Source organism: Capsella rubella, unplaced genomic scaffold, assembly GCF_000375325.1.
Source record: "Capsella rubella cultivar Monte Gargano unplaced genomic scaffold, Caprub1_0 scaffold_6, whole genome shotgun sequence".
In the NCBI taxonomy this organism is placed as follows: Eukaryota; Viridiplantae; Streptophyta; class Magnoliopsida; order Brassicales; family Brassicaceae; genus Capsella; species Capsella rubella.
This window is the reverse complement of record NW_006238918.1, coordinates 2,432,954-2,451,929: the sequence shown is the minus strand read 5'-3', so window position 1 is coordinate 2,451,929 and position 18,976 is coordinate 2,432,954. Positions and strand designations below refer to the sequence as shown.

General features: G+C 36.6%; 5 protein-coding genes and 1 long non-coding RNA gene across 7 annotated transcripts in view; 3 read left to right on the top strand and 3 right to left on the bottom strand.

Moving 5' to 3' along the window:
• LOC17883437 (formin-like protein 20) overlaps window positions 1–3,768 on the top strand; it is a 9,722-nt gene extending 5,954 nt beyond the window's left edge. The window contains exons 5-18 of the mRNA XM_023781928.1: window positions 2–390; window positions 517–637; window positions 977–1,048; window positions 1,141–1,239; window positions 1,375–1,416; window positions 1,531–1,611; window positions 1,741–1,791; window positions 1,875–1,956; window positions 2,098–2,192; window positions 2,304–2,375; window positions 2,453–2,569; window positions 2,751–2,819; window positions 2,921–2,987; window positions 3,096–3,768. Coding sequence (XP_023637696.1) covers window positions 2–390; window positions 517–637; window positions 977–1,048; window positions 1,141–1,239; window positions 1,375–1,416; window positions 1,531–1,611; window positions 1,741–1,791; window positions 1,875–1,956; window positions 2,098–2,192; window positions 2,304–2,375; window positions 2,453–2,569; window positions 2,751–2,819; window positions 2,921–2,987; window positions 3,096–3,253 — 1,515 coding nt within the window. The 3' untranslated portion in view covers window positions 3,254–3,768. The remainder of the gene's footprint in view (window position 1; window positions 391–516; window positions 638–976; window positions 1,049–1,140; window positions 1,240–1,374; window positions 1,417–1,530; window positions 1,612–1,740; window positions 1,792–1,874; window positions 1,957–2,097; window positions 2,193–2,303; window positions 2,376–2,452; window positions 2,570–2,750; window positions 2,820–2,920; window positions 2,988–3,095) is intronic.
• An 848-nt stretch (window positions 3,769–4,616) lies between these two features.
• Window positions 4,617–5,767, top strand: LOC17882116. The gene is made up of 2 exons (XM_006288473.2): window positions 4,617–5,444; window positions 5,589–5,767. The coding sequence occupies exons 1-2, from the start codon at window positions 4,782–4,784 to the stop codon at window positions 5,670–5,672; spliced, it is 747 nt and encodes a 248-aa protein (XP_006288535.1). The 5' UTR covers window positions 4,617–4,781; the 3' UTR covers window positions 5,673–5,767.
• LOC17883545 (probable xyloglucan 6-xylosyltransferase 3) lies at window positions 5,677–7,647 on the bottom strand. Of its 2 annotated transcripts, XM_023781154.1 has the most exons (2): window positions 6,117–7,647; window positions 5,677–5,872 (listed from the first exon to the last, which is right to left on the bottom strand). In XM_023781154.1, exons 1-2 carry the CDS (start codon window positions 7,464–7,466, stop codon window positions 5,780–5,782), a joined length of 1,443 nt encoding a protein of 480 aa, XP_023636922.1. In that variant the 5' UTR covers window positions 7,467–7,647; the 3' UTR covers window positions 5,677–5,779. The 2 variants fall into 2 exon arrangements, with proteins under 2 accessions (XP_023636922.1, XP_006287623.2); XM_006287561.2 differs by lacking the exon at window positions 5,677–5,872 and having other exon boundaries at window positions 5,923–7,643.
• A 352-nt stretch (window positions 7,648–7,999) lies between these two features.
• Window positions 8,000–10,496, bottom strand: LOC17881793 (protein NEN1). Its single transcript, XM_006287615.2, has 6 exons — window positions 9,959–10,496; window positions 9,628–9,785; window positions 9,424–9,470; window positions 9,266–9,329; window positions 8,517–9,151; window positions 8,000–8,401 (listed from the first exon to the last, which is right to left on the bottom strand). The coding sequence occupies exons 1-6, from the start codon at window positions 10,230–10,232 to the stop codon at window positions 8,170–8,172; spliced, it is 1,410 nt and encodes a 469-aa protein (XP_006287677.1). The 5' UTR covers window positions 10,233–10,496; the 3' UTR covers window positions 8,000–8,169.
• A 2,942-nt stretch (window positions 10,497–13,438) lies between these two features.
• LOC17882150 (transcription factor MYB29) lies at window positions 13,439–15,248 on the bottom strand. Its single transcript, XM_006288034.2, has 3 exons — window positions 14,875–15,248; window positions 14,505–14,634; window positions 13,439–14,390 (listed from the first exon to the last, which is right to left on the bottom strand). The coding sequence occupies exons 1-3, from the start codon at window positions 15,005–15,007 to the stop codon at window positions 13,616–13,618; spliced, it is 1,038 nt and encodes a 345-aa protein (XP_006288096.1). The 5' UTR covers window positions 15,008–15,248; the 3' UTR covers window positions 13,439–13,615.
• A 2,975-nt stretch (window positions 15,249–18,223) lies between these two features.
• On the top strand, window positions 18,224–18,896 carry LOC111830124. The gene is made up of 2 exons (XR_002833488.1): window positions 18,224–18,498; window positions 18,601–18,896. It is a non-coding gene; the product is annotated as an uncharacterized LOC111830124 (long non-coding RNA).
• Window positions 18,897–18,976: the final 80 nt, after the last annotated feature.

Sequence of the window (18,976 nt, the reverse complement as noted above, 5' to 3'; positions counted from 1 at the left end):
CCCACCGCCGCCGCCTCCTCCGATGCGTGGAGGAGCCCCACCGCCGCCGCCTCCCCCGATGCGTGGTGGAGCCCCACCACCGCTGCCTCCTCCTGGCGGTCGTGCTCCTGGTCCACCTCCGCCTCCGCCTCCTGGCGGTCGTGCTCCTGGTCCACCTCCGCCTCCTGGACCAAGGCCTCCGGGTGGACCTCCTCCACCTCCAATGCTTGGTGCTAAAGGAGCTGCAGTTGATCCTAGGGGAGCTGGAAGAGGACGTGGTCTTCCACGTCCAGGTTTTGGATCTTCAGCTCAGAAAAAGTCTTCTTTGAAGCCATTACATTGGGTTAAAGTAACACGGGCTTTGCAGGGGAGCTTATGGGATGAGCTACAGAGACATGGAGAATCACAAACGTATTGGACTAACTTAATTTTTGCTTTTCTCTTACTTCTAAGTTCCCCTCTTGCACCTTTGATTATCCACGAAACACAATTCTGTGAGGTTTTAATGACTATCATCATTTTTTTTCTTTTTGCTAGTCCACCAGAGTTTGATGTATCAGAAATAGAGACCCTATTCTCTGCTACAGTGCAAAAGCCAGCTGATAAATCTGGAAGTCGACGAAAATCTGTCGGGGCAAAGCCTGAAAAAGTTCAACTGGTAAATAATCCTATCACTTGGTTACAGTCAGAGTTTCGAACTTGCTCTTTTCTGGTGGAGACTTTGGTCGTGCAGCTATAATTAATTAACTGAAAACATGATATGATTTTCCAGGAATATGAAAACTACCTAGCATCTCTGTAAAACATATAAAAAGTTTTACTAAGAATGTCTCTTTTATTTTTTATTGGTCAAAGTACTAAGAATGTCTCTCTTAGCTACTCTCCAGCATTTCTTTTCCCTTGAATTTTCTACTTTGAAGCCCATTGCATGTCTGTATACTTTTGTGGCTCAATATTCCACTCTTTTTGAAGAGCTGTTTGTCTTATGATTTTCCAGATTGACCTTAGGAGAGCCAATAACACGGAAATTATGCTTACAAAAGTAAAGATGCCTCTGCCTGATATGATGGTAAGCTCCAAAATCTTCTTTGAAAAGTCATTGTTTGGTTATTCCTCCATTGCTTGATGATAGTTATCCACATTTTTCTTTGCATCATTCAGGCTGCAGTTCTGGCAATGGATGAGTCTGTATTAGATGTTGATCAAATAGAGAATCTTATAAAATTTTGCCCAACCAAGGAGGAGATGGAGCTTCTTAAGGTTCCCTTTTGACTTTTGAATAGCATTATCTACATCTGTCTTTATTTGTGAAATCTTTCAATTCTTGGTTACCAATATCACTTTTTATTGACACGAGTCCTTGTTCTTGGTCGTAATTGACTGATTTTTCTGTAGAACTACACTGGGGACAAGGCAACCTTGGGAAAGTGTGAACAGGTTTGTTTAAGTCTTGAGATTCTCAATACTGTTTTTGATTCCCACTGTAATATGGTTAGCAATAGCTTACTTAGTTAAGTTGTTTTCTTCTGCCATCCATTTTTGTTATCGCAGTATTTCCTAGAGCTAATGAAGGTGCCACGAGTAGAGGCAAAGCTTAGAGTATTTTCTTTCAAGATTCAATTTGGCACTCAGGTCTGGTGGTATTACTTATACTGTTATTTTCTGTCTATGTGATTCTTTGGAGGACAAAGTTTCAATTTCATCAGTGTCTGAGTAACTGTAGATTATTTGTCCTATTGATAATGATGTGTTTTTGTGCAGATAACAGAATTCAAAAAAAGTTTAAATGCGGTAAATTCTGCATGCGAGGAGGTAAGATGCTTGCAGTAATTAACTCTTATTTTGAATCCACCATTTCTCCTTGTTAGAACATTCTCCTTATTGCTGTTCATCAGGTCCGTAATTCACAAAAGCTAAAAGAGATTATGAAAAAAATTCTTTATCTGGGGAACACTCTGAACCAAGGAACTGCAAGGGGTTAGTATTATATTATTCCTATTCTACATCTTTTTGCACAAGACATTTCCTGATGCAAGACAATTAATTTCTCTGTTCAATGTGAGCTTGATTCGGCACCTTTGTGGCTGACATAATTCTTGCTTGCTCTGCTCTCTGCAGGCGCTGCTGTTGGATTCAAATTGGACAGTTTATTGAAATTAAGCGATACACGGGCTGCTAACAGCAAGATGACTCTCATGCATTATCTTTGCAAGGTAAACTATGATAGAAAAAAGCAGGAATTAGTTTCTGACAGGGTTGTAATGAATTAGTTAGCTCAGGAGGGATACATAATCCTGAAACTCTTATTATTTCTCTTTATCCAGGTCCTTGCTTCCAAGGCATCAGTTCTACTGGACTTCCACAAGGACCTTGAAAGTCTTGAATCAGCCTCAAAGGTATTCGTTTGTGCTTTTTTTGTCCTCTACTTTTTGGTTGCAACTGGCGCATCATTAGATAATCCTGTCTATCTCAGATACAATTGAAGTCTCTGGCTGAGGAAATGCAAGCGATAATCAAGGGATTGGAAAAACTGAACCAGGAGCTCACAGCGTCCGAAAGTGATGGTCCTGTTTCTGAAGTTTTTCGTAAAGTATGTTGGCTTTTTCTTTCTTTTCCTTTTTGCGTATTTTATCAACCATGAATGTGCCACATAACTGAATCTGTATCTCTTTGTAAATCATCAATACCCGCTGGAAGATCTTCAGCTGGGTTTTGTTTTTAGAAGTTACTTCTTCCGGATACTAAACCTACGTTTATGCTTCTGATAACAGACATTGAGAGACTTCATATCCATTGCTGAGACTGAAGTGGCAACTGTATCGAGTCTTTACTCCGTCGTGGTAATTACCAACCTCTACTATTCCAAGCCTCTTAGTCTTTCCTTTGACAATGTGTTTGATCCTGAAATGGTTTTGTTATGTTTTCTTATGATGGGCGATAGGGAAGAAATGCTGATGCACTTGCGCACTATTTTGGCGAGGATCCTAACCGTTGTCCATTTGAACAAGGTATGGCGATCTTGAGCAATACATAGGAGAGAATAAAAAGTTCCTATTCGTGTTTTAGTTGGAACTGTTATGTAGCTAATAATGATACCGGGTGATGGACTGCTGCAGTTACTGCGACCCTCTTGAATTTTATAAGGTTATTTAAGAAAGCACACGAAGAGAACGTGAAGCAAGCAGAGCTGGAGAAGAAGAAAGCTGCAAAGGAAGCGGAAATGGAGAAGGCAAAAGGAGTCAGTCTCACAAAAAAAGTAGTTGATGATAGCTGAGCAAAAACTGGAATATAAATTTTGCAAAATCCGCCAAAATATCTCTCAAGAGAGAGAGAAGCGAGGTGGTCTTGTAAAGCCAGCGAAGGTGGTGGTGCAGTACAAGTAAACCTTTGCGCAGAGGGGCATAGGGCATTTCGTGAAGTTAAAACAGGATCGGGGTCCTATGGGGAGAGGGTTTCGCCTGGGCGGGGGCTATCGAGGAACCATTGAAAGATCAAGAGACAGGTCTTTAATCTCCCTCTCCACTCACGTTGACATATGTTGATTAACTCCACATTGATTTTAATTCTAACATGTAAATTAGGATTCTTTTCATGTTGCTTAATTTTCCTAATTAGAGGAGTTTTGGATAGAATGAAATGTTGTATAGGTTTCAGGTAGATTGAGAGAGAAAGAAAGATGTAGAGCATTTTGTCTGTTTTAGTGTGTAACTTTGTATCGTAACGCAACAGCATCATTGTTCCTTTTTAGGCTTCACACCTATGAAAATAATAATAATCTTCTTCTTTTTTTGGCTTACAATTTTTTATTTTTTTTTAAAACACAAACAAAAAAAATTCTGACAAAATTAGTAGAAAATTAGTAGAAAATAATAATATAAACACAAACAAAAAGATAATAATATAATATAATTATCATCTTCTGTTTTTGTCAATGCAGTTTCTGAAGCCAAAAAGGAATAATATACATCTATCTAAGCAATTAGTTTTTGGAGTCTCGGTTGGGATCTCCTTTGTTGATAAGTGGGAACGATTCCGTTTCCGGCAGTTTCCTCCGATTATGGAGGCGTTTCATTCATGGTTTGTCATCGGATTGTGTCTATGCATTGATTCTACTCATGACAAATTTGCTATTTCTGTGAAGGATTTTTTGTTCCTTTATGATGCCCGATATCAAAGATTCCAAACAGTGGAATTGTTTGATACTCGATCCCGAAGAGTTATATGGTGTGTTGATCAACGAATATGGGATCCGGGTATAGCATACTTATGGGGAATCAATGGTTTGGTGCAAGAGAAGATATTGAGTAGCATCATTAGCATTAGACGATTATGGAGTTTCATCCAAGAGATGATAGCCAAGAACGACGATTTCATAAATTTGGGATTGATTCTGGAGAAGGAAAGAAATGGGTTTATCAACCTGTTGGCGAGTAAGGCTTCGGTATCCAAAGCATCGTGGAAATTCGCTTGTTCATCGTTCTTTCTAATATGTGGTTATAAATGCATAGATGTATCTTTGTATTTGTTTTCTATTGATGTATTACCATTGTATCAACTCATGTATTCGATTTGAAATCAATGAATGAATCGGTGTTAAAAAAAAATATATATAATATAAATATATCTGACAAAATTAGTAGAAAATAAGAAAAAAACGACGAATCAGGAAAGGCAACAATCTCGTTTTTGTTGGATCCCAACGTTTGAAACTTTCATGGTTTTGTTGTCTTCTTCTTCTACACTCTTCCCTTTCTTACACACAAACCCTAGCGAGAGACGAATCCGACTGAAACAAAGAAGAAATGGCGGAAGAGGAAGAAGAGCTGATTGGTCCTTTGGATCCCAGTTCGTCGATGGTTGTCATCAGAGAATCCCCAATTTTCGATCACGTTGTTTTCCCGCCGATCTACCACGAGAATCTCATTGTCGACTCTTCCATCTACGGAGTCGATAGATTCCTTGATTCTCCCTCGTCTCCGTCTTCTTCATCCAGACGCTCTGCTTCTTCTTCTTCTTCTTCTTCTTCTTCTTCTTTTTCGTTGTTCCCTTCTGATTCAGATGGACAACCATCTGAATTTGACCGCAAGTCTCCGTCGGAATCTGAACCAAAATCTCCGACGTCACTAGTCGGCGAATCTCCACCGTCCAATTCAGACGAACAACCGCCGTTTAAACCGAAATCTCCGCGATTTTCCTCTGAACAAACTGGCGATTCAGACGGGAAATTACTGAGGAAACCATTGAATCGTGAGATTGATATCTTTCGAGATTGGTGGGAGCTTCTTCTCGTACGTGTGTACTCCAAATTGAAGAATTTGATGACCTGGTTCTCAGTCACTCTCCGGCCCTTTTATCCAGCTCTTGCCATTGCCGTTTGGTGGTGGATGCGTTTACGAGCTCGTCGGAAACGTGTCCAAGGAGGAACCACTGATCATCTTCGAGATGCGATCAAAGAGAGAGACGAGGTACGTACATCAGTTTTCTATGATTTTCAATTGTTTATCTTGCCTACAAAGTGTTTGATGAAATGTCTACGCGACTTCAGTTTTTTACATAGTTACTGAACTTGCATCTTCTTCTCTCTTTTTTTTTCTCTGATTTTGAAACAGAGGATAGTTCAGCTTTTACATCAGATAGCTCAGATGAATGAGTTACTGATAAAGCACCACAAGGACATCGTATCAAGAAGATGATCCATCACAATTTCAAACTTCTTTTAGCCTACTGATTCTTTTGTTTCTTGTTTATATATTCTCTTGCAATTTACTGTCTTATTGTAAGATTCTTACATTTCAATCCCTCAATGTGAGAAAATACTTAAAAGTTTGCTAGTTCTAACCAAAATTCTACGAGTCAGAGTTACTTCATCCTTAGGGTTCTGCAAAAAACAGATCTTTGCAATAAAAAGGTACTTGAACAAATTGATCGATGATTCATCCTCTGTTCAAGTTAACAAAAGAATCGATTGACTTTTATATATAGTGTAAAATTATAATAGAAACAAAAAGACCAAAAAGATTGAGCTTTGAAACAATGGCTCTCTAAATGATATTCAGAACTTTGTTCAGCCAAGAAGGAAGTGACTGTGCTTTACCAAGGTGGTTCATCAGCTGCTAGCTCCGAGGTTCAATCTTGAGAGGTGTCATTCTCCGAATATCAAACCTGTTGACATATTTCAATGGTAACGTTGTCTCGTTCCTGACCCTCTTGATCTTAGGGCTTAACAATCCCCTGTGACCAAATCCATAAAGCTTGAGCACTTGATTATCAGCAAAGTTGAATGCTCTTTCCATACTCTTCAAGCAACGTTCAACCGCGTAATCCGCATAACTCCCACACGGTTTGCATCCGACAAAATGAGTAATAAAGGGCCATCTCTCGTCTCCCAATCCCGGGTGATACTTCTCTATCATCTCCTCATACCTATCCACTAATCCTTCCCAAAACCCATGAAGATAATACTGGTTTTCCACATATACTTTCTTCATCCACGTATCCTTCTGCGAAAGCAGCAGATAGATCAATGCAGACTGGTCATCAGCTTCGAACGCCGGTCTTCCCTTAAGATTTGCGGTGAGAATCTTCCCAGCTTCTTCCCGAATCGGTCCCTTTGGTCCCATTGGAGCCCAAGCATCCAACAAATCCAAAGACCACTGACAGTTCCTAAACAAGAAGCTACCAGTATTCAAAGCAATCCAAGACTTCTGATCAAACAACAAATCCGGATACCCGTGAATAACCAAGTTATGATTCTCATATCTAGACAAGGGAATCTCAAACACCATGTCTGTAAACAAAGCATCACTGTCCATCCACCAAATCCACTCGATTTCAGGGTGAGACAACATCAATCTCCTAAGCATTGGGAGCTTGGCCCAATAGCCAGCAAGCTCCTTGTCCAAATGAGCCATGTTATACACAATCTCAATCCCATGAATCCTACAATAATCAATCTTGTTCTTCACCGATTTCAACAAGTAATGATCACCAATTGGATTGTCACAAGGTTTTGGAGGTGAACCTGTTAAAAGCAAAACCTTAGCTTTCCCGTTGACGACACTGGGGAAATCTGGGTTTTGCGTTAACCAAAGTTTCCGTTGTTGATCCCAGTTTGTGATCTTGGGTCCGAGAGTGTATGTCATGTTGAGATCAAGATCCGAGTCAGGTGGCTCGTTCGGGTCTGTAGGATCCGAGTCGGATCGGATCTCAGCTAGAAGTCGGTTAGTCTCTTCGATTAAGTTCTGGTTAACGGCGTCGGCGTTTGAAGTTCCGAAGTTGACGCCGATAGTGCCACGTAGGACGAGAATGGTGACGAAGCCACATAGGATTGTCATCTTGACGTTGTTGAAGGTCTTCTGGATCTGTCTGCCACGTGGTGGTGGTCTTCTTCCTCCGCCACTAGTCATTGTCGTCGGAAGAACGCCGGCGGCGGCGGAGGAAGCGGTTGAAACACGCTTCTGAGTCTTGAATCCGTCTTTCTTCCCCATTAGAGCAAATTGGTAAAGTAAAACAGTTTGATCAAGGAGCCATTGTTGTTGATGTTGTTGTCTACTTGTTTTGTCTTTGCGACATATAGAGAGAGAGACAGAGACAGAGGAAGCGGACAATTAACAACTTTAGAGATCAAGATTCAGACAGTAATTGATTCAGATTCGATTCAATTAACAGCACCATTAATACGAAAGCAAAACTATAACTAAATGTCTTTAAATATCATATCACCTACTATCCAAAACTGTATAACTAAAATTAATACTATGGGATATAAAAGTTGGGAAAAATAAACCATTAGAGAGATTTGATTACCAAACCAACTTTGCTATTGGCACTAAACAAAACTTCAACTTTGTCAATCACTAGTAAAACATAACATGTACATAAGTTTTTTTCCATTAACTGTATTAACTGAATCAAAGTTTTCAATATATTCAGCCAAGTTAAGTAACACATGTTTGCTCAATGTAATAAAATGTTAATAGTGCCAAGACCCAAGATCATAAAGCATTTCACGTTTAAGTGGTTTACTCGAAATTTCAAGATTGCAATTTCTGCATTCTTTTACAGTGATACACAAGAAACCATTCTACAAATCTGGATTGCATTTATTTGAAACTTTTATGTACAGAGTCTCCTCAGCTACATGAACACAATACAGACTATGTGTATTCGGTATTAACAATTATGCATGATTTACGAGTGTATAACTAGTTTTTTAGCCACAAGGCGTATTCCTGCTTTCTGCTGATAATCATACGGTTCCAGAGACAAGAATGCATCGACCACCCTTCCCGTGGTCAGAAACGATTCGAGCTCCTCACCGCTCGGATTGCTGAAGATTAGTTTCTGAGTAGCTCCAGAGGACTCTCTCTGGTGTATCTCTGTTGCATATCGAGCTACATCTCCGTTTATCTCTGTCGCAATACTGCAGATATCCCAAAAAACTAATCAGGAGAAACTAAAAGCAAGCAATCAAGAAACCAGGAATTTGTTTCAAGAACATGGAAGCAGAAAGGCAGAGTTTAGGTAAGGTAACTTACTGTATCCTTGCGTTAGGGTAGTTTACAAATCCCTTCATTGGGATCACGACCGGGTTCCAGTCAGAGGTGGAACCGGAATCAACATATAGTTTCTGTGCATTACTATCGCATGTTTCGAGTATGCTGCACAGGCTTTGATTCAAATCAACCACAAAGTTTAACCTCCGTCTCCCAGTGTTATCCATAAATTTGCCGTTGACTCCAAACCGTACTTTCAGACAAGGACAGTAGAGCTGCAGAGGGGAATCACCATAGTGTAGCTTTAGTTTCATCATTTGGCTTCCAGGAAAAAACGGGACAAGAATCGCTTTGATGTATGGAAGAGATATAGCATCTGGCGCCAAGAATCCCTCATGGTCACTGGTATTCTCAAAGACAACAGTATCAGATGGTTGAATCTGTTCTTCTTCCATGAGAATGTCTGATTGAAGGTAGTTGTCGGAAGCCATTTCATTCCTCAAGACGCTCATGTTAAACGGATCTGGCTGAGCTGCACTGTTCTCGCTAATGGAAGGTAGCCTAACAGAGGTCACTAAATTATTATTACCCTCGTGAGAAGAAGATGCATCGAGACGTCTCCTTGAAGTAGAAGTTCCTGGAGATACCGAATGATCAACAAGTACAAGACTTGACTCCTAAGAAATATAAAAGCATTGCCCTGATTAGTCCAGTTTTTTAAACATGGTGAGCAACAGATATTAGGAGACAAAGATTCTCCATTTATCAAGTAGTAACTAAAGAGAACATACCAAGAACAAGACCGTAGCACAATATTTGACAACCTCAAGATTCATTCTAACATCGTCGAGGCTCCTGAATAGGTAGGTACAAAAAAAATTGAGCTTAATAAGCTTTTGATGGTTTGAAGTAAAGAATTAGCTTCTTAATGCTTATGCATTTTATCTACCTATGTGTCTGCTTCCCGAGTCCAAAATACGTAGCCAAAGTCGCCATCTGCAGTAACAAAAGCATGCAGCGGATAGATAATAAGACACTCAAAAAATACCTTGAAACTCGGAAACAAAAAGTTAAAATTCCATCATTCACCAATTCGATCCTGTGAAGAGTAAAAAATTATTGGGGAAAAAAAGGAATGTATCGTTTGTAGTACCTTCATATTACCAGCTCTTCTACCAAACCTCTGAGTTAGCAAAGTCAATGAGTCGATGGCTCCTTTTGGCTCAGGTGGTTGACGTCCAATCTCTGCAAATGCTTCCCTGATCCTTGCACAATCAAACCTCAATATGTTGTGACCTGCCCAAATCCTCCCTGCAATATATATATATATATCCCCCAACATCAAAACGCTATATAATATAAAGCTCGGATCTTGGCCATTACCAAGAACTCAAAATTCAGGAAAAGTCCAGAAATTTAGACACAAAACAGAGTTACAAAACCGACAAAAGAAAAAAGGACTTTTAAGGAAGAAGAAGACTAACCATGGAGAATGTCGTAAACAGTATCAGCGATATCGGAGAACAAAGGTGCGGAAACGACGACGTCACGCTTGATGCCGTTGCACCTCACGGACAAGGAAGATATGAGACTCAAATCAGCAGGTTGGACCAGAGTCGAGTAGCTTCGGAGCTCCGTAAGCTTCTTCGGGCATACAAGTATTGACCCGAATTCTAGTATCGCGAACCGTTGACCTCGGTTTGGCACAGTCGTCTCAACATCAAAGAAGGCAATCTCGGACCTATCCTCCGGATCCATTGAATAAACGGGTCGGGTTCGATCGAGTGGTAAAAGTGAAAAGTATCGAATTTTGTTGGGATAACTTGAGGGATCATGGAGGGGGATTATATGAAGATCAAAGTTACTTTGCCCAGTTCTGCAGGCAATGTGAAAATTCAGTTACTTTTAGGGCTTATCTTTCTCGGTAGGTTTTCCCGGAAAAAAAATTTGTTTTTTTCTTTTTCTTTCTTGGATTGTCAATTAGATTCGTAATCACACAATTCACAGATTTCAATTGTTTGGTTCCTTGCTTCGTTTACATGTTGTTTGTAATAAGTTGTGATAACTTGCACGTAACCTGGCGAGATCTTGTCTTTGTTCCGACTTCCGAGGTTGTCTGAGATCTAATTTACTAAAATACAAATTTTGCTTGTTCTAAAACGTTACCTATACGTTGGCCCAGAAAGAATAAATAGTAGAAACCATTACATGGGCTTTTATGTTCTTGAGGGCCCAATTAGAGTTCCTTTTTAGTTTAATAGATATGTTTTAGATGTTTAGCTGGACAATTCACAAGACTCTAAAAATGACTAACCTGTGTTGAACCCATTAAAGAAAGATTCTTATTTTAATTAGATGCACTTTTTTGACCATTACAGTTTGCACTTTGCACTTAATAATTGATTTAAGGAAATGGTGCAATAATTTCAGTTTGTTAAACAACACCCATGTGCAGTGGGCTTAATTATACAGTTTTTGTTTATTGGAATCTCCATTAAAATCATTATCGTAAAGAGAGGTTATTCCCCATTTTCCAATTATATAATACTACTTTATTATAAAATATATATATATACGTTGTTGGGACTCGAAATCGTATAAAATCTCCACGTTTAAAGTTTACTTGGCTGTGTGCCTATGTATATATTATTATTTGGTTGGATCATCCAAATCACTAGGGTTGAGTTAGTGCGATTAGATCTAGTTAGGGTTAGGTAAGTGGTAAGGTTTAAAACCTATACAGCTAGGAAGAACATGATTTCGATTATCGTAATTAATCTGAAAAAGTTGATTTCGACTCTCAAGAATGTATTTATTTATTAACGAGTTTGGAGTCTATTTTTGTATAAAGCTATTCTTATACATAATTATATGTATATGAAAAGAATCTTAGGTCAAATTGAAAGCACATAGAAATTTCCGCTAAAAGAAAACGACGTAAAGCCTAGGTCTAAAGATACGTCTATCTCGTTATATCCACTCACAGTCTCAAGTCTCTCATACAACTTTTAGTTGACAACACTTCCTTGAAGAGCTACATCGAATACATGGGTGGAACTTAAAAGGCACCATCTACTATTTAGATTAGAAGATGGAAGTGTTGATAGCTATAGCGTAACTGTGTGATTCGTGATTGCAGCAGTCATATATATATGTGTGTGTGGCTACAGGTTGCCTATTTTGGCGAGCTATATGTGATCGTGATGAGAGTGTATTTGCAGCCGTACGTGCATGTGTAATAAACCACGTTTGTTTTTGGTTTAAGTGTCTAATCGCAAACAGTATTGTGGGTCTACTATATATCGGTTGATCAATCGCTGTTTTCGAATGTGAGAGTTTTAATCGGATGACAAAACATATAAATCTTTCATATTCACACACATGCATGACACAACAAAAAAATCAACCATGAAGATTCGTTTTTGGTAGCCGACAAAATTTGCCGGGTCACAGATTTAATTTTGTATCTCACTGATTGCTCTTTACCATTTGAGTTATATAGTGTTTGTGGCTTATAGATATTCTTTCGATGTAGATGTAGATGTAGATCTAGGATATCTCAAGGTTCGTTCTATGTAGATGTAGGTATAGGTTGATAAAAAACCAACATTTCTTTATTTATTTTCAGAGACTAACATTTGGTCCTTCATGCATGTTCACTAATCTACATGCAGAAAAAAAAAAAAGAATGAATTAAGAACTGTATTCATCGATCGTTGAGTACTAATGTTGTTCCAATACATTGCTGCACTATTTCATGAGTAAAAGTGGCAGATAGTGATGTGGAAATTTCCCCCGTGGGAAGAGGAAGAAGGTTAGCTAGGTGATATAGTAGCCTGCAGAAATATTGGTCGGTGCACGTTTTTGGAATCTTTGTCTCTGTCTTCCCATATTTTGTATGTCACATGTCACAGCCTTGTACCTCTAGCTAGAGCGAGGCTCTATCCACTTTTATTTTAATTGCGTCTCTTCGCTTTAATTAATATCTGAAAACAACACCAATGGTCTAATTATTCTAACTAATTGGATAATACAAATTGCAACACAAATAGTGGCAGCTGCAAAAATCTATTTCTTTCACATACGTACGTTTCTTTTCTCAAGCATGCATGCAGTTTAATTATGCAACGTTTATATATATTTGGTCTATATATATTCATGATGCAATCATACATGCAAAAGCAAAACGTCTCCCTAGCTAATTTTCAACATAACCTTGGAGAATAAGTTATTGCCGCTGCAAGAAGTACGAGGTAAAGATTTTTAAAATGAATAAATCATAAATCCAAAATCAGTCTATTAATTAGCTGATTGAAGAAGAATATCTGTTTTTATGTTCCAATTCAAACAAAAAAAAATTGTTTAGCAGATAAACTATTTTTAAATTGTTTCGGAACTGCTTTTAAAAAACGAAAATATTTTGTTTTTTTAATAAGCAGAGTAATTCACCTTCACCCACATTTATTTAGAAGTGTAAATGGTAAGTTCTATCTTTTATTTTTATATTAATTTAATATTAATTTATTTAATATATATATACAAAATATTTGAACCCCTTGATGTGCATTTGTTCTGTTTGATCTAGTTTTGTTTGGCTTGATCTGCATAATCCATAATCCATAATCCGTTTGATTTGCTCCAAATGGTACGCTCTCCTTATTGGAAGTCAGTAATGTAGGAAAAAAAAATGGACGGAATTGAATCGTCCACGAGCAGCCACATATACAAAACAATAGCCTATCACATATGATGATGATGATGATGATATCATTGAATTACTAAACTTGTTTTCTTTGGCACACAAAATCTGTCGGTACGAAACTTTTATTTAAAAAATCTGCACAGTTATTAAGACAAAGATAAAAACATATTATTGAACAATAATATACAGTAAGTTGGATTAAAAAAAATGGAATTATTAAGAAAAATACATACTTTATTCTTTAATTTCAGAAGGACGTCCAAACAGTTACTACGTACATATATTTTTTTATTTTTAATAAAAAAAACAACATCCCGCAAATCAAAAGGTTCTGAGACTAAAAAGAGAATCCCTTATATATTGAATGTAGAAATTAAACCATATAGTGAACCTGACAAATATCCCTGAGAACCATGAAAGCTAAGTACCGGTCAACGGATCATACGGAGTTCTTGTCGTCGCAATCTTGGTTCGTGTCATAACTAAAATCGGAATCGTCAACAAGATAATTTGACCAACCGGTTATGTTTTGCATAATATCGTATTCATCAATACTTGTTGATGAGACATCAGACATAAGCAGATCTTGATTGTATCCACCAAAGTTGTCGCCTTCTTTGTTACTATATTGCTCCAGAAACTGCGAGAAATCGTATTTGTCGAGTTCAGTGTTGATCATGCTGATATCATCTGGAATTATGTCTTCAGATGACTGAGAGAATGGGTCATAGTTGTCCATCTGAAGTTGATCACTAGTGTCGGAAAAGTCATCATTGAGACATGAAGGCAATGGTTTAGAGTTGTTCAAGTTTCCTTCCATGGAGGCTGATAAAATATTTCCAATGGAAGCAGCCCTAGCTGCGACTTTGTTTAACAGTTTTGATGTAGAACTTGACCTCTTAAACAAGTGTTTCTTGGATGTCAAGGAAGCACCGTATCTCGGTGTCTCATCACTGCTGCTTGTCTCCTGTAGATTGTATGAGCTTGAAGGAGGAGGGAGAGACTTTGGAGACATCGACCCCGATTGCGATTGTTCATCATCTTGAGAATCAGAAGACTTGGGCGGCGTTCCTGGATTATTATTATAGGCAAGTGGCTTGTGGGTGACGGGATCGATTCCCTGATCGATCAGACGTTTTTTAAGATGCGTGTTCCAATAGTTCTTGATCTCGTTGTCCGTTCTCTTTGGTAAATGTCTCGCTATGACAGACCACCTAGTAAGGAGAATAAGTCCAAATCTTAATCTATATATATGTGTTAATTAATTACACACTAAGTTGTGTGGATCGATCGATCATTTTTTTGACAAAGCTAGGAAAGTAATTTACTTGTTGCCGCGAGAAGCGTGAAGCATGATGATAATCTGTTCCTCCTCGTAGCTAAACTCTCCTCTCTTGATATCAGGTTTCAGATAGTTAGCCCATCGCAATCTACAACTCTTTCCACATCGTTTGAGTCCTAACCACCATTGCCATTAATATAAAACCATCAATTTTGACATTTATACACACACATATACATATATATATATATATATAACTTTTTCTTTTGTTTCATATATAAAGATTTATGAAGATTCTATAATTCATTACATTTGATTGAATTCAATGTTTCTTGATTTCTATGTTAATTAGTTGGAAATACATAGGAAATGCAAAACACCAATCTTCATCAAACAAATAAAAAATGAGAACATACCAGCTTTTTGGGGAATGTCACGCCAGCCTCCTTCGCCGTGCTCATGAATGTAAGAGATGAGTTTCTTGTCTTCTTCGGTAGTCCATGCTCCTTTCTTCAGCCCTTCTCCCACACAACATGGCTTTCTCGACATTTTTTCTTTCTTTCTTTCGTTATGATATAGATTTACATACAAAACCTAAAGATGAAGAAACAAGAAGATAAAAACAGAAATGTCGTCGAGTTTTTTTAATGCAAGAGACTGATAGATCTGTTGATGAGAACTTTGATGCATCTGAATATGAATCTGACTGAGAAGCTGTGGAAGACCATTTTCATCTTCAAGAATATTTAAAATAGATACTTGGAAAGGGGAAGATATATCGAACGTTCTAAGACATTGCAACGCTACGTATACTTACTCCAGTCATATATGGAGATGAGCATATATATATATACATGAGCTCTACGGCACTCGTGTCAATAAAGTGGTAAAAGCACCATAGATAAATTTTAAACAATGATATAACAAATATCATCACCTCGTCAGCCATCAGGAGTGTAGTGAGTAGTGACCATTCCTTTTTCGGTGGTACTATAACTTTTCAAATGATTTGAAAGAGACTCTAATCAGGAATGTTTTCTCTGCGAGTTCAATACTAATTATAAATTAAAGTCTCAAATACCGTGCTGCCAAAAATAAAAAATTATCAAGAATAGCATATATTTTTTTTTTCTAGAGTTAATTTGATAGACAAGCAAAGGAGAAGATTTATTCATACCAAAAAAAAAAAAGAGGAGAAGATTTTATATACGAAAAGAAAATAACAATTTCAAAGTACTTACTATTATCAAATAACAAAAAAAGGGTATATGCTTTAGGAGGAGACAAGTATGGTGCATCCTCCATATCTCCTGCAACTGTAATCATCAAACAGATTGACAGATGTATCAGAGATTCTTGCCTTTCCCGAGGAGATCGGGCTGGCTTCTCAAGATTCAAGAGTGGTTTACCAACTGTTTCACCCTACACTTTTATAAATTATTGTTTTTGGTCTGTACTTGAAACCAGCTTTGTCATTTTTAATATATCGGTATTTTGCATGTTAAATAATAATACAGATCCTTGAGATGATAAATATTATGCTGATCCTTAAGATGTCAAATAAAATTAATTGATAAACTAAATTTTCGCGCATATATATAGACTGTGTAAAAGATAACATCTTACGTTAAAAAAGCATAATGATAATAATAAACCCGTCCAAAAATCACATATTAGATGTTTTAAAGAATATAAATGAAAGATGTCAAAAAAGAAAAAAAAATATAAATGAAAATATCATTCGTCAAATTATAATAATTAAGCATTAAGAATAAATCGGTATAATCGTGTTTTGATCGGTTTTGTTCATTAATTATAGTTATTAGTTATATGACATTTATTGTGTGTATGGACATCACGTGTTCTAATGTTTCTCAGCATCACTATTTCTGGGTGTAAAACATATAATTAATTAATTAAAAATGTTAATAAAGTCATTTTGCTTAACTATTCATTTAAAGTGGCTAGGGATAAAAAACAAAATCAAATAAAGTCATTTTTGCTTTATTATTAAAGCTCGTTTCATTTCATCTTACATCTCACATCTCTTATCATTTCTTTCATTTGAAAATCTGTTTTAACGCCTCTTGGGACTTTGCAGGGCTCACCGTAAAGAGTAATATATACCACATTAAAATAAAATAGAAACCCCTCTTATGTAGCTATATATAATATCTAGCTAGCTTTGTATGTGTGATTACAATAAGTGTGTAAGATATTTTGTAGGATAATTTTATATTCAAGACCGGATCAGTAGTATATCCACGTCAAAATTAGAGACTAATCTTCAAGAACAGTAAAAAACCGGAACTTTTACCATTTAAACTGTTTACAGAAACTAAAAGATAGCAATATATATCAACTTTGGTAATTGGTGAAAACTTGATCTGTAATATAGTCTTTGTCCACTTAAAAAAAGTAAAATTTAATCATACAGTATATGCTGTATAGTTGATAGCAATATGTTAACTATTTGTATGGTAATCAAGTGAGTGTACGTACGTAGGTTACTATGGAATGACTCGGTTTGTTTCTTAATTAACGGATGTTTCTTGAATCTTGAGTGTGAAGACTGAAGAAAATACATACTTAGACATGGAACTTCTTGGTTAACAAACAGAAGATAAACTATTTTGTATGGTTGGTTAATAATGCATATATTCTGTTAAATCAAATCGTGCTTCCTATAAGACCGATTAGACATAAACAACCAACGTTTGGCAAAAAAAAAAGACACAGCCAAGTTGTTTTTCTTTTCTTGGTATAGAGTCACTTTATGTAATACTTAGTTTTTAGTAGAAAATTTAATGATTTTGATGTTTCTTAAAATGAAAATACGAGCACTGTTTTTTTATAACTAACCCAGCACTATGGTACAGTGATTTTTACTTTTTTTTTTATTTGTGCAACAAAAACAGATTCTTTTGTTACTAGCGTGGATGAGAGTCACGAGACCCATATATGTTATTTAATATTTGATGGAGAGTTACCAAGTAGGAATACAAATTTTGTTTATTCATCTATATATATATGTCGCGTTGTCTGTGCTCCACATGCAATGAATGGAACAATTAAATGTAAATTAATCATTGTTACTCGTGTAGATTAATTTTGGTGAAATGCAATCTGATTAAACCAGTGCTTTTATTTTCGGGACTTGAAGCATAGCTAAAGGAAAAGTTGTTTTGATTGGAATCAGCCTCATCACACAAACGTCTTTTTCCCTCTTTTATTTTAAGTAAGTGATGTTTAAGATTATTACACATGTTAAAAAAACATATATTTTTTTTCTTATAAAAATATCATTTACACTACAAGAAAACATCGTTATATCCTACTAAATTTCCTACCAAAATTTTGGTAAAAACAATTTCCTACAAAATAATTACGATTATCCTACAAAAAATAATTATCGAAGGAAATTGGTAGGAAATTTTCTACGAAACTTAGCCGTGAGAAACTCGTAGGAAATTTCTTACGAAAATCTTACAAAACGTAAAATTGTAGGAAATTTCGTAGGAAAATGGAAGAAATTTAGTGAGAAAAGACGCAGTAGGAATTTGGTAGGAAAATTTCATTCCAATTTCCTACAAAAACAATTGTCGAAGTAATTCCAAAAAAATTTGGTAGGAAATTTTATTATATCTTTTTCAATAAAAAAAAATTGATAATGGCAAAAGCAGTTTGTTGATTAAATTCAGATCCAACGATTGATATCAAAAGAGAAGTGATCCACTTCTTCTTGTTTCAACCAATCAGAAAAGAGATACTCTTTTAACCACAAAACAAAGTGGAAGAAGCAGAATCACAAACGTAAATTCACATAATCACATAGTCATCTTCTTCTTCCTCTTTACATCTCCATCACCAGATTTTTGTTCGAAGGTGTTAAGTTAAATGGACTCAGCATCACGTGAGATTTGGATAAGAAGTTAATCCCATGTCATTTTCTCTGTTTTTCTTCTTCGTTAATAAGTTTCTCGGTGACGAAGATGAGCTCGTGTTCGGCGTTGTGAGATCTTGAGGTTTTGGGACACAAGGTGCTTGATTCGTTGTCTTGTTTTACTACAGAAGGTATCACCTTTCTTATGATCCTCGTTAGACTTGACTTATTGTTGATGTAGATCTTATTTATATTACAGATCTGAAGAAAAAACAATCTGGATTCACTAAAAGAGTTCATCACATCTCTTTCCAATATAAGATGGGGGTAGATCCTCGATGGAGGTGGAGAGAGAGATGCACGAGAGAAATCTGAAGGGAAAAAGGGAGAGATGACGGTGGAACTTCATCAATGGGGAGAGATTAAACAAAAATCTCAGCAAACTGGTGGCGCGTGGAAAAGGGAGCAGTGGATCTGGGGAGAGAAGAAAGTAATTTGATTTTCAATTTTTGTTTTGTAAATTAAATAATTAACTTGTAATTTATATTTTATTTATTTTTGAAAAATAATTTGATTTTATATATAATTCAAATTACTAAATTTGTAATTTATAAATCTTTAATATAATTTTCATA